Source organism: Camelus ferus, chromosome 1 (assembly GCF_009834535.1).
Source record: "Camelus ferus isolate YT-003-E chromosome 1, BCGSAC_Cfer_1.0, whole genome shotgun sequence".
NCBI lineage: Eukaryota > Metazoa > Chordata > Mammalia > Artiodactyla > Camelidae > Camelus > Camelus ferus.
The window spans coordinates 27331655-27346735 of record NC_045696.1 but is presented as its reverse complement, the minus strand read 5'-3'; the positions used below and the strand labels follow the sequence as shown (position 1 = coordinate 27346735).

The 15081-nt window shown below is 34.8% G+C and overlaps 1 protein-coding gene across 11 annotated transcripts in view; it reads left to right on the top strand.

Annotated features, from left to right (window-relative positions):
- The window catches only part of ROBO1 (roundabout guidance receptor 1), a 1015952-nt gene that overhangs the window by 876028 nt on the left and 124843 nt on the right, over nt 1-15081 (top strand). For all 11 annotated transcript variants that reach the window (XM_032489632.1, XM_032489650.1, XM_032489636.1 and 8 more), the window contains one exon: nt 7937-8094. In XM_032489632.1, the coding sequence (XP_032345523.1) occupies nt 7937-8094 (158 nt within the window). The remainder of the gene's footprint in view (nt 1-7936; nt 8095-15081) is intronic.

Genomic DNA, 15081 nt, shown 5'->3' with positions numbered 1-15081 from the left:
GTTCTGGATTATAGCAGCATAAAGTTCTAAACAGATAAAAATGAATCCTGTGTTAAATACTAAGGGGCAGAATTTGAAATCATAATAATTTTTAATTGATAAAATGATTCCATATTATCCCTATACTCTCAAATTATCAAATATTTTATATATATACACACACACATAATTTGATAATATGGGTTTCGTATTTTTCTATTCTTCCTCATGGGAGGATTTATCTGTATATTGTCTGTCTCTCCTCCTAGACCTTAAAAATGGCATGTTCAGTTCCTCAAATCAGAAAGCTGGGAATTTGACACAACATTGTAAACTGACTATAACTCAATAAAAAAAAATGTTAAAAAAAAAAAAAAAGAAAGAAAGAAAGAAAGCTAGGTACCATTGTCGACATCTTTCTTTTAACTTCAACCCCTCAAGAAGTCATTTTGGCTTTTACCTCCAGCATATCCCTCTGCTTTCCCGTTTACGCCAAATCCAGTGTCATAATTGTATAAAGCCATCATCATTTTTTCCCTCAATTACTATAGTAGCCTTCTAATTGGTCTCTCCACTTCAGTTCTTACTTCCATCTTCGTTTCATTCACAGAGCCGCTAAAATGAATATTTAAATATGGTAATTCCATCTTTACTTAAAAACCACTCAAGTAGCTTCCCATGGGAATTAGAATAAAAGCTGACCCTTTATCAGGACTGCTGTGCACTGTGAATCTGGCCACCCCACCCCCACCCCCCCGCCCTCGCCAACCTCCTGGTGCACCGCTTGACAACCTGTCCCACGAAGCCGAGTCTCACTCTTTTTAAGTTTTTCTTCAACCTGGATTACTTCCCCTGCCTGCAGTGCACTTCCCTAGGCTGAGCTCTACTCACTTTTCAGGCTTCAGTTTAACTGTTATTTAAATTGGGTTCCTCATTAGTTTCTCACACAGCACCCTGTCCTTTTCCTTCATGGCATGATTCATGATTGTAGTTGTGTATTTACACGTGTTTATTTGGATATTGTCTCTCTACTCCCCATATCTTACACACCACGAACGTAGCACTCGTGTTGACTTTAGCTCCGCTTCACGTGTAGCACCTCGTATTCAGAAGGTGTACTGTCAGCATTTAGGCCCTGAATGCCCTCTATGTCTTGGGCATTGTTCTAGGTACCAGGTATATAAATGGATAAAAACAAACTTCTTCTCGTGGAGTTGACATTTGAATACAAAAAGCCAGACAGTAAAGAGATAAGTATATTCCTTTGATCAAGGACTGTCTCAGAGAAAGGCACTAAATAGAAAGTTGGATTTTATAAAAGAAAGAACGCGTGTCTCTCTTGCCCCAGTCAGGGTCCCATACCTCTGATCGCCTCATTCTGTCTGTGTTTTTTTAACCCTGCCAGGCTACTCCTGAATGTGACTTTTGCTCTGGCACTTACAAACCCTCCTCAATGGCATTCTTTGTCCTCCTTTCCATTTGTACTGGCAGCTGAGAAATTTGGCAATTCCTTACACAGTGACTAATAGCAATACTTCTTTGCAGATGTAATGCACCATATAAATGGCAAGTCCTGTACAAACACTAAATAATTAGTCTTCGTAATAACCCCGGCAAGACAGAGTGTAAAATTCTCTGTTTTGTGTGGAAATAACTGAGCCACTGTGACTGTATCTATTAAAATTACAGCATAGTAGAGGGATATGTGTGGTAACTCTGAAATACCTGACTACTGCTTTTTGTCTCCTAAATAAACATTATCTACAAATAATAAATACCCTTCAAATGGTGTTTTACAAATGCCACATTTTTCATTCATAAATCCATTTAGTGTAAAATGCAAACATCTAGTTAGCTACTGATATCTTGAAGTGAGAACATAATGATTTTAGCAACCTGATGAACTTCAGCAGTACATTTTTTATGATCGCTGTGATTTCAAGTCTTCTGAATGTTAACCATTTAAATGTTGGGCCTTATGGATGTATTCCTTTCTCCCGAATGCATTACGGTTTTTAACTTAAATCTAGTACACCAACCTTACCTCCCCTTTGTCTTGATGACTCGGTGCCAGTTTAATAAACACGAGGGCTGTAGTAGCTCACGTGATTCCTCTAGTGAAACAATAAAACCAGGAAACACTGACTGCAGATGGCCATGAGGGCTTTTCCTAGGAAGTGTCATTATGCTGTCCATGTTTCTGCTAAATGGGGCTGTGGGTTAAGCTCGGACCCAACCTGGAAGTAATTCTCATCATTAAAAGAGCAAGGATGCAGTGCCCCCTCTTCTGCAGCTCAGAGGAACACAGAGGTGCACAACCTTGTTTAAGCCTGTTCCTCCATCATATGTTGTTTAAAATAAAGACTAAATAAATGGCTATAATTACTTTCATTTGGGTAATAACTTCTCTTTTGCAGTGCTCTGTATTCATTGCTAGTTAAGACTGAGTGACGTTTGACCTCCATCCATTCTATAGTACTATTTCAGCATGTACAATTTTTGAACAAAAATGTACTGCTTTCCTAGGATAGAGCGTAGAGGTTTGTGAGTCTTCAAAAGCTAAGTAGCTGAGAAAAATAAATGCTTTTACCAGCATATTTTCTTCCAGGATCTTAACCAAAGCATAATTTAAGGTTTAAAAATAAAACTGCATGGTACAAAAAAACACAAGTAGCAGATTACATAATTATTAAGAACATTCATAGATATATTCAGTGTCAAATTAAAAAAAATAAATATGTACCCTTTAGGAAAGAATTATGATGAAATCATAACTTTATACAGAACTGATGTGTGCATGTATCATTATAAAATTCAAATGCCTTAGCTTTAGAATATGATGCCATCAGATAGGTAATACTTCAGGAAATATTTTATACATTATCATTTTAGTTTTTTTTTTCAGTTGGTTAAAATATCTTTCTGTACATCCAACCTTTTTGTTGGAATGCTTTTAAACGTTTGGAATTGTGATTTTATTTTAAGAAATATTAAGGAGTTTTGAAAACATTTGTAGCCCAGATAACTGCTTTACTCTTCTGGGTCATGCAGTAAGCATAACACCTAGGAATGCAAATAGTTATAAATGCCTTTGTGATATACTTTCTTAGCTAGCGCCCAAAGCATCTATCTTAACACAAAAGAGCTTGCAGTAAACCCTGCTGTACTACCATTTCCTGACAAGGTGAAGATTAACATTGTTTCTTAACACACCTGCCGTTTATGTGAACTGTGGCAAGAAAAATACAAACGTTACAGCATAGATGCCAGGCTCAAAGTATGTGCTCAGTACTGATGCATTAAATGAAAGAACGATAGCTATTTTAAAATTAAATAGCAGTTACTTATGCTAGCCTGTAAGTGGCCGTTTGGATAGAGGACTAGAAGTACCACACAAGTGAGCAATGTAGTCTTTACTCAAAGTTAAAAGACCAGGTAAGTGATCAGTGATTTTGAAAGCCATTGAAGTGGTACATTGTAACAGAGTCAGGCTGCCTCTGAGCATCCATAAAATTATTGTCTTTGGGAAGATACTTCCTCATTTACTTTCTCTTCAACTATTGTTAAGGGTTTCATTCCTTTTCTTACACCCACGTCAACAACTTACTACTGTTTGCTGCAAAGTTTCATTGACAAAGTAGTCTTTTTAAGCAGGAAAAAAAAAAAATTCCCAGTACTGCGTATTATCTTCATCTGTTTTCCCCAAGATATGCATTTCTAATTAAAATGCCCATATTTAATTAAAATGTTTATTACTATGCAGCTTCTTCAGTCACTTTGTTGTTGAAATAAAAGAAGAATCGTTAAAACCATGACGTATGTAATCTGAATAATGAACTCTAATTCTCAGTATGCCACTGAAAATGGGTAGTGGCCTCTTCCAAATATGGAAAAAAATCTGAGAAAATACAAGAATGCAGAATATATTCAATGACAGCTATTTGAGTGTCAAAAGAGTAATTTCTCATTTCACTTCTGTTCTAATGGAAAGAGGCTGAAATGTTCATTATACCATACTAACTGTATTTAGAATTGTGTACACAGTGTTAATATCAGATAAGTGGGCAAGTTGATGGAAATGTGTCCTTGGTGGACTGGAGATCTGCAATCTAGGTCTGCTTCTAAATCGTTACAAATTCCTCATTCATAAAATTAAACTAATAAAGTCACATTATCATAGCCTTGTTATGAGAATTAAATGAGTGGATACTCGCCGTGGTTCCATGCACAGTAACTGTTCAATAAACATCGTACATTGCTAGCATTATTATTATACTGTTAACAGTATCATCATTATTGTTTATGTGATATGCTCTTCTCCCCCTGAGGAACCTTGGGCTGTTAATTTCTAAAAGAAAAAATTTGGGTCACACATCTCTTAGGTCCCTAACTACACCGAGATTCTGTGATTCATAAACCCGGAGTATTATATTTCACAGATGTTCACCACATGATTAGGAACAAAATTAAGTTTAGGAACATTTGAGACTTCCCAAAATTGGGTAGTCATGAGACTGCAGTGCATTGATTACAATCACTGGTAAGTCAAACCTGCAATAATGGAGTGGATTTGTTGGAAATACAATAGATTAGATAGGGAAAGTACATTTTACAGTAAAATGGTGACATGGTGAAAAATTTTTTAAGATCACTGCCTTGGAATTCAGGACACCAATATTTTCTTCTGCTCCATTTCTGACGAGTAACACAGGCTAGTGACAAAGTTGGGGCTCAGTTGCCTCTATTTGTGGGATGAATTGAATGTTGTCAAAGACCCCTGCCTGTTCTATAATTCTGTGTTTCATTTAGTTCTAAAATTTTCCACAATGCTCTTAAAGAGAGTGTTATAAATTTTAAGATCTCCAGAATACTTGAAATGATGTCTGTTTAACTTATTTTTTCACTTTGTGCCCTGTCTTTCAACATCACCCAAATAGGTGCAAAGTCACCACCGAATTTTAGCATCCTTTTCTGAAAATGTGTTTACTTGTTCTACGAACTGTATTAAAATTGATGTCTGGCTTTTCAGAAAGACAGATGATTATATGTTTTGTTTTGTTTTCAAGGATACACTTTAGTTAACCATTTTTTTAGACAAAACCTTCCAGGAGATTCAAAGATTCAATGAAGCTTGTATTTTTTTTTCTAATTTACCAGAATGAAAAAAAGTGAAAAGCAGTTGAACCAAATTATATGTACCAACCTGTAAACATAAAACAATTACATAAACATGGAAGAAATACATAAGGATGAACTGTGGTTTACCAGCTTTTTAGATGATATCTACTTGAATACGTTATAAAAGTTATTTGTTCTCTTTCAAATTAACATTAAATCTTATTTTCAAAAGTTCCATATTTTAAAATTTCACACAATTTAAATCAAGAAACATTTGAAAATGTACACTTTGATTAATAGAGATTTAGAGAAGAAAAGGAGAGATTTTTTTTTTGGAGGCTCTGTGTTTGATAATACTTATAAATACCATTGGTTTTTCTGCCAAGATGCTGCCAAGCATTTGAATTCAATTTTTATTTTAATTACTTAAATACACACATGAATTAAGAAAATTGGATACTTTAAAAGTTCATATCATTTTATAATGTGATACATATTATTTTTTCCCCAAAAGGAAATGTTCAGGACAAATGTAAGAAGAAAAGTTGCTTTTATAGAAGAGAGAAAAAAAAACTTAAATTCATAACTTTATGAAGGGTTGCCTGTAGCCATAGGCAATGCTAGAGTTTTATGCTTTACAGCTGCAAAAATAATTACATGAGCATTATCTAAGCAACAATCTCTAATGGATTACATTTTGTTAGCTTTTCATTATATACTGTAAAAATCCAAATAACATAGTAAATGGGAAAAAAATCCTTGATTTATCTGACTTAGACCTTTGATATTTTTGAAAGACATTTTTTTATTCATTGGTTTATTTGAGATCTGATCTCAATTTGTAAATAAGATCTAGTGTTACCAAGTTGGTTTTTAGCTCACCAAGCAGAAAAATTGTACAAATTATTTATATTTATTTGAAAAGTTTGCATGTTTCAAAGGTATTAGAAATGTTCAAAGGTATAATCGTAGATTAATAATCTGATCCAGCAAAAGCACATGCTGTTTGTTAAGGTCAGTTTGTCTGCTTTTTCTATAAACCTTATATTTCATTTGCTGTACGTTCTTAACACTTGATAGTAATGTAAGTTCATTAATAGTGGAAGTCTTCATACTCTTATTTTATAATGTGCTAACAGTAGCTGCAGTTTTCACTTCAACAAAGTTTATCTTTGTGTCTATGCATTTTATTAATAAATAGTGTATGTATTGAAGTTAGACTTGCCACAGTGTGGTCTGATCGTATTTCCTCTTCTTTTTCCTTATAGTGTTCTTTCCAAAGCTGAGGACACAAGCCTCCTCTTTGAAGTGGTATTTTCCAAGTATTAACGTAGTCATATTGTGCCCAAGTTGTCTTAATATATAGATTAAAAAACCGGGTTGTTTGAGTGTGTATTAAGGCTTACTCAGATCTGTGCACACACTTAGTTGGCACAGAGGAAGGAAAAGTAGAGAACTACAAGAGAAAAAGGACAGGATTTTGTAAGCCTCTAAGCCTTTTTGAGGTTTTGAAACGAAAATTTAAGGGTGACTTTTGAAATCATAAGTTTTTTACATTGCAGTACTTCATCCGTGAAAGTATTTTTAAATGCCATTGAAATGGAAAGACATCCGTCCAGGACAAAATTGTAGTATCAAATACTCAATTCAGTAGATTTTAAATGATACATAATATTTGTCACTGCAAATCTGTGTACTTAACATACCAATGAACATTTTAAGTGTCAAAATAGATTACTAAAGTTGTTCACCTTTGATTACACACTGGAGGAGGGTGGGGTGGGCGGAAGGTAACTAACACTTTTAGACTTTGTTTTGAAGTATGTACCTCCATGCCTGCTTTGGAAACAGGTATTTAGTAAAGTAATCAAGATTACCCATCTTGTGAACAACGGAGCTGTGATTGAAGACTAACTGATGCCAAATAATTTGTGATTTCTTGATGTTATCAGGATACTGAAGACAATTATACAATATCAACTATTTTTGAAATACATGAAATACATGTTTGGTTTATTTTCCGCATTTTATCTCATAGTCACAAAGTCAGTATTACCTTAGTATCTGCTGATCCGAATGTGTCAACATTAGTTGAGATTACAGTAATGAATGGTTAGGTTTGAGGATTAAATGAAATGATATAAAACCCCCCAAATCCACAAAAAACAAAATGTATAGAACACACGAACAACATAATTGGTAGCAATGCTGTCATCATCATTGGTGCCTTTTAACACTGTCCCTCACTCAGTGATCATGGAAAAATAAGACAGTATTTTGGATTCAGTCACTTTACAAATATGTCTAAAGGTTTTATAATGCGCAGTTAAATTATAATGATTATATACATAGCAGTTTGAAATATCTCTAAAATAGCTCTCAATCAAATGCATGTTTGGAAGTATAGTTTTTACTTTCAGTACTTTTGTCTGTATGTCTGTGTAATTCATCTAATAAAAGAAGCATCATCCCAACTTGTCATGTAAATAAAAGGAGGGTTCAAGTATGTTCATTAGCTCATGGATGAGAAAATGTAAGCAATAGGCAGAGAAGAAATGTGAGTGAGGGGGCAAGCCAAACGCCAACAGTGAGGACGCTACGCGGCAAAATGCACTTGCTCACTGGCCTATGAAGAATATCAAATTATCCCTGTTGTGTGCTTACAGCCAGATATCATTATTAAATCGCATATGTCTGTAAGTAGATACAGATTGTCCAAGATGTATTGAGATAGCTATTAGCAGTAGTTTACTGTAATAAATGTCTCTTCTGCTGAAGTTCAGAGATAAGGACTGTGTATGTCACAAGCGAGTGTAATGATTTAATCTTGCTCCCACAGTACTACGAGATGACTTCAGACAAAATCCTTCCGATGTCATGGTGGCCGTGGGGGAGCCGGCGGTGATGGAATGCCAGCCTCCGCGAGGCCATCCTGAGCCCACCATTTCGTGGAAGAAAGATGGCTCTTCACTGGATGATAAAGATGAAAGAATAACTGTGAGTATTTAATTCAGCAGTGGGGACCATTTATAAATCTAACTGTGTACATCTTCACCAAAGAAAAAGAGAAAAGTGAGTCGGTGCTTTTAAAGACAGGGTTGCATTATCTCCCATTTTTCACATCTTCTTTGAAAATAAATACATTTCAATTCTCCCTGTGTTGACATATACCTAAGTGAGGAAGGTGCATGTTGGTTAGGTTACAATTTAGTAAGAGAAAACTATAATTTCTATATTGATGTCTTAGAGTTAACACATCTATGCTTGACATAATTATTCTTATCACTCTGGGCTTATCACACTTCCAGGTGTGACAGCAAAAAAATTATAAATAAAATTCAGTAACAGAGTATATTTCCAGAAGACTGTCTAAATCACTTCAGAATTTTTCTCTGTCCTTTTGAAATTGCTTATCTGTTCTACAAGAGTTCAAAATTTCTGAAAAATCAAATCTCATTCTGAATGATGGTTAATGAGGGATTCACCTCATTCCAAAATAAAATAGTGTGATGAGATTATTGGATTTCAGAGCCCTGAAAGTAGAGAAGTGCACGATCTGTAGTACGAAATGATATGTTTTCTTCTTGGCAGCAGCGATTCTGAGACCTCTTTGCCTTTTCTGTCTCGTGCGGCGTTTACTGAAGTACCTGAATAACCGAGCTCTCATTGGTTCTGTGATTGTACAACACCCCCCTTTACTGTTTTCTTTGTTCTGCACATACTCTCTATCTACTGTGAATTTATTGGCCAAGATTTAAAGTTTCTCAGGAGAATATGTAAGGAAAAGGTCACTGCTAAAGTTGCAGAAGAACAAAGTTATAACACAGACCACATAATCCTAATAAATGCTTGCTTGTTTCTGAAAAACCAGTCATCAGATTAGCATGAAAATTAAATAGTGAAGAAAAAAAAAAAAACAGAAGGGTGTGGTGGACAAGGTTTTAGAGACCTTGAAAGAAAATCAAACATTTTTCCTGCACTGATCTGAATTAGAATGAGTCTCTCAAAGAATTTTTTTTTAATTCTAGAAATTGGGTTGAGAAGGACCTAGCTCTGCTTTAAAGAGATGCTGAAAGCCACATAGCAAAGTGAACTAAATACGGAAACATTGATTTTTGGAAATACTCAAGAGCACAGGGGAACAGACTCTAGGATCAAATGTTTCTCTTGTTAGTGATAACAGATTCCTTTTAGATTTATGCACAATTAAGACGATAGTTTTTTCCCTTTAAAAACATATGTTAAGTCATTTGATGACCATTATCTGTAATTGCCATTTCCTTGCCCTAATAATTCAGACTCATTGAAACCATTATTATCTACCTCCTCCCTCTTGTCTTTCCTGATTACCTATTTGTTTTTAATACATGATAAATTTTTAAATTAATGATATGTTTTTAATTAATCATAAAATTCTCAGCATTGGAGGTGCAGCATTAAACAGAAAACAGTGAGTGCCCTTCTGGAGTTTATATTCTGCAATTAAGTATGCAGATAAACCAAAATAGATAGTATAACACATAGTATGTTAGACTATAGTGAATCCTTTAAAAAAATAAAGTAATGAAGGAGTAGACAATTAATTAGAATTGGGGTAGAATTTCAAGTTTAAATAGAATGACCAGAAATGCTTCATGTAAAGACATGAAAAAATTGAGGGAGGGGACTAGATAGGTTACTTAGGTAAAGAATATTCTAGGGAGACGAAACAGTAAGTTCAAGGACCCTAAAGCAGGGTCTCTCACACTGAAAATAAAGGCAGAATGGTCAGTGTGCGTTGAGCAGAGTGAACAAAGGGGAGATCTGTAGCGATAGCATCAGAGTGACCACTGGCCAGACTGTGTAGGACCTTATAGACCTTGTAAACTGTTTTTTCTTCTAAGCAAGGTGTAAAGCATCAGAGATTTCTCAACAGGATCCCCCACTCTCTGGAGTCCACAGTGAAGGGTGGTAATGGCAGATGTGGGGAGACCAATGGGAGCTTTTGCAGTTATCCAGGCAAAAGGGAAATGGTGGTTTGGACTCATCTCTTCAGAGGGAGATAGAGAGAAGAGGTTATATTCTGGATCTGCTGGGAAGCACTAGCCAACAGAATTTGCTAACAGATTGGGTGTGGCTTGTGAAAAAAGAGGAGTGAAGGATTACCTTAATCAATTGGTCTGAGCAACTGAAAAGGTAGAGACACCATGAACAGTGATACCATTAATTGTAGAAAGAGTAGATGTGGGGTGGAAAGTATCAGGAGCTCAGTTTTAGACACTGTAATTTTGAAATTCTTATTAGATATCCACGTATAAATGTCAAATAGGCAGTTGGAAACATGAGTCAGAAATTCAGAGTTGAGTTTGAGGCTGGAGAACAATTTGAGTTGTGGTAGCCATAACAAGTACTCATTACTGTGCAGGCCTGCCCTCCCTCTGGGCAGATGAAAGGCTGCTTCCCAGCTCCCTTGCTACAGGGCAGACCCATTCGGGCTAGTTCAGCCTCATAAGCTATGGGTGAAAATTAAAGACATTAAATACTAGCGAGCGAGCCTCCAGTGCTCTCTGTCCCAAGGAAGACTCATGTTCCAGGTAGTGCGGCCACAACGCCGAGGACACCCGAAGAGCCTGGGTCCCTGAGTTACGTGTTGCAGACCTTTCTACCCGACACCTCTGTCTTCCCATGGTGGACATGTAGAATGAATGAGAAATAGATCTTTTGTTATATTAAGGCATGGAGAATTTCTTACTGCAGGCTGACGTAGCCTATCCTGATGAATGTGGGGGTCATTGCATGTGCATATTATTTAAAACCAGGAGACTGAAATCACCAAGAGGGTGATTATTCATAGAAAGGAAAAGAGGTCCAATGTTTAGCTCTCAGGGAGAAGAGGCAGAAAGAGCAGTGAAGACTGAAAAGGGAGCAGACAGTGAGAAAGGAGGAAAAGTCGAAGGGCAGCCAAGTGAGGACCGTTTTAAGGAGGTGGCAGTGACTAAGTCAGCTGCAGCTGGTAAATCAAGTAATGTCAGGATTGAGACTTGACCATTGGATTTGACAACTTGGTGGTCAGTCATTAATGACCTTGACAAGCAGTTTCAGTGGACTAGGAAGGTTAAAACTCACTGAACTTGTTCGAGAGAAATCAGAAAGACTGAAATCAGACACATTGGAATTACATAGACAATTCTTTTTACATTGCATCTAATACAGTAGTTAAAAAATAAAAGTGATTGTAGTCTCACATTTTGAAAAGTCTCCATTAATCCTAAAGGTTTTGTTTTGTGTGTATGCGCATATGTGTCTCTGTGCATTTTTTTGTGACATTAACAGTTTAAAACTGCTACGGTAAATTTGATTTTTAAAAAATTCTTCGAACTTCCTGTTATATCATATGTTGAATTAGAAGAACTGTTATGGTTTATACCAAAGTGTTTAATTTATTATAGGATTTCCACTTACCTTTTGCTGTCCAGAAGGTGCTGTCCTGTAAATAAAGGACCAATTCCCCTACACATTAGTAGTTTAGAGTCAATACAAGAACTACCTCTGATGAGGAATCAAACAATTTTAAGTTGCAGTAACCTACAACTATGAAATGCAGGATGTTAATGTATAAATAATTTTAAAATCCTTTAAATTCTGCCAAAATGGTGATCCACAATAGTGTTCCATATGCTAACAAGTTGTAACATCTGAAACTTCTACTATTTCTAAGACCATCTGTGTGTTTTGTGTAAATTATGACTGTTAAACTGATAAAACACTAGAGGTAAAAAGCACATTTATACATGCAGGGAAATGAATAGATTAAAAATCAGCAGTTTGGGTTCAAAATTACTGTTCTTACTTAGATCATAATTGTTTTTCTTTGATTTTCTTCCTTTAGGCAAAACGAAAATGGAGTAATTAAAACAAACACTTAAAACAGAAACAGAATGCCTGATGTTACTTCTGGTTCCTTTTTTTTTTAATTGAAAGGAAATTCTTAAGAGATGTTGGTTATTAGATATTTTATGTGATTCTTCTTTCCTAAGCTTTGTTTTCAAATGATTGTTTTCATTTCTATTGTTAACATACTTTGCCAAATGTGTTGAGTACAGACGAGCAGGAGATTAAAGCACATAACATCTTTATGAAAGGCAAGTGAAGACTGCATGGTTATTGCTACATTTTCGGTTATAGGAATTCCTAGAGTTCTTTAATGTGGTAGTTTTCTTTGTTGAAAAGTTAAAGTACGACTCTCCCAGCTGTGAGAACAAAGCCACACCCTACAAAAAGGGAAATATGTAATTGAATTGTAGCTGCACCTGTATTTTTTGATGCTCTTAAGTCATTTCTTTTTGCATGGACCTGTGTCTGAGCCAAATTTTAGATCTATGATGATTATAAACCAGAAAAAGATAAATAGCATTTTCTTCTTTTCCTACCTGAGAGGAAACGCTCTTAGAACTCTTTGACACGTGTTTCTTAGGCCTTACATGATGTTTGTTGTCTCCAGGGTTCTTTCTTTCTTTTCTTTTTTCTAAACCTGAGTGTTTATATTTAGAATGAGAAATAGAAGTAGTTTAACTGGCGGGCTGGATTAAATAAGTTTACTTCATGTGTCTGAGACTTAGTCATAACCATCATTATTAATAAATGAAGTTTTCTCATAGAGATAGATCAGAGAACCAAAGATTTCTTTTTGATATAGACTGACATTCAGGTGTACTTTACAAAAAGTGATTTATTTTACTACATTTTGGAAATATTGTATTTAAATTCAAGATAATTTTTTAAGGGTGAAAAACTGTTAGAATGTTAAGATTGGGGAAATATTAATATCAAATATTGGGAAAAAATTTGAGTTCAATCAAAAAGCTAAAATTGCCCTGGGATTAAGGAAAAAGATAAATACAGTTGAAAGTACATATCACAAGTAATTTCCTAGATTACAAAAGAGCTTAATTATGTGTAAAGATTGTCAGTTATAGTATTATGTTGAACAGAAGCTAACAAGTAGACCCAAGAAAGCCCAAGAAAAATTTAAGTATGATTTTAGTTTTCTGAATAGAGTGAATCATATTTTGTAAAGAGAGAAGAGAAATTTACTGATGCCAAAACATTGTGAAGGGGTATTAAACTTACTTAAAAATTTGCCATTTATTTTGTATTTGTTGACCTGACTACTTTTAATATTGTTACCTTAGTCAGAAAGTTAAGTGTATTATAAATCAGCCTAGTTTTGGGGGTCACACAATTACACAGTGCCTGAGGCATCAGCTTTCCATATCTTTTTATTGGTTCTCTATGAAATGAAGCTACCTTCTGGTGGTAGCTACAGGAATTGCAGGCATAAAGACAAGGAAATGGGCCATCTCTCATAGAAGTTATCTTATAAATAAAACTTATTTAATTCATTTATGAGCATGGGAACAAATGTATTCGTAAGTTAAAATATTAATGTATCCAGTAGTACCTGGGTGGTAACTAATGAGACAAGATCAACTACATGTTTACTTCAACATATGATTAATTAAGATAGCAAATTGATACCATTATTTTAACAAAAGGAAATGATAGCTGCATATATTTGCATATGAGATCTGATGATTTATGACTAGGAATTAAATCTTTTGATTTGGATTCAAAATTAATATTTATAGGAACAACAGTAAATTCTCAATACATGGAACATAGTAAATATGCAATAAATATTTATGGAAGGTTACAGCTCTTCTGCTTAAGTCTATCATGAAAACAAATTGAAAAAAATTTTTTTCAATCTGAAATTTTTCAAACAAATGTGTCAAGTTTTGGAAATGGTTATTGTAGGAACACCAACAATTTACTAATCTACCATAGTAATAACAATAGCTACTGTGTATTGAGCACCTGCCATGTGCCAGATACTATATATTATCTCATTTAATCTCCTTTAAAACTCAGTGAGTAAGTTATTTTCTTTCCATTATAGCATGCTTATACCTGTCCATTCAGTCTTCTGGAGAAGAGGAGGAGGAGGAGGAGGATAAGGATGATAGTAAACACTTACTGTAGCACTTACTATGTGCCAGGCCCTATTCTAGACCCTTTACATATATTGACCCATTTTATCCTGACAACAGCCCTGTCACATAAATACTAAAATGTCATTGACTCAGTGTTTAACTCCAAATTGGCTGTGGGGACATCTGCTTTTTGTTTACTGATAACATTTTCTATAGGTTCTATAGATTTTGCTGTGTATATAAGGACTCTGATTTGCTATCAATGCCAAATTTCATCTCAGAGTGGCAGAAACTCTTAGTTCCCACCGTGAAATACTGTCTTTAAGTTTGTGAGGGTCTGGAGAGATGAGTTTGCACAGTGGAGGTTACCATGGTCTTGAAACTAAGCTTGGTACATTTGAGAATCAGCCCATATTATGTCCAGTAATAAAAATTGTAACGTAGCAAAGGCCTACAAAATTTGAAGTTTAGTAGTTTCACAAAAGATGGCACAGAAATGGTCAAGTTTGACAAAAGGTTATTGTTCAACCAAAGGTTATAGTTCAGATAAACTAAAATTATTTATTCTGGACGCTAGAGGTCTAACCTCAAAAGATACTAGGAGATTATTGAAAGAAGATAATAAATGGCCGTTCACTATTTGGCATTTAGGGAAAGAAGGATTTATATTAAAAGAGAATGAATCAGAGAATGATTCAACTGAATGTACTTTATAGTTAACTGTCCAAATTGCAGATTAGCTAGGTTCTAATATCATCAGCTATACACATGTTAAAAGTCATTGCTGAAAAATTAAACAACTGTAAGAAATTATATAAACAAATAGGAAATTAAGTGAAAGAAAATACTGATGTAGTAGTTTGCAATTTTGTATAAATAGAATAAAATATTGTAAAAACTAACATAGTAACAATACAGTGTAAATGGTAAGATCTGTCTGGACTCAATTCCAAAATTCCAGAGGAAGTTTCTTCAAATAATCTTTGACTGTCATTTATCCTGAATTATTTCA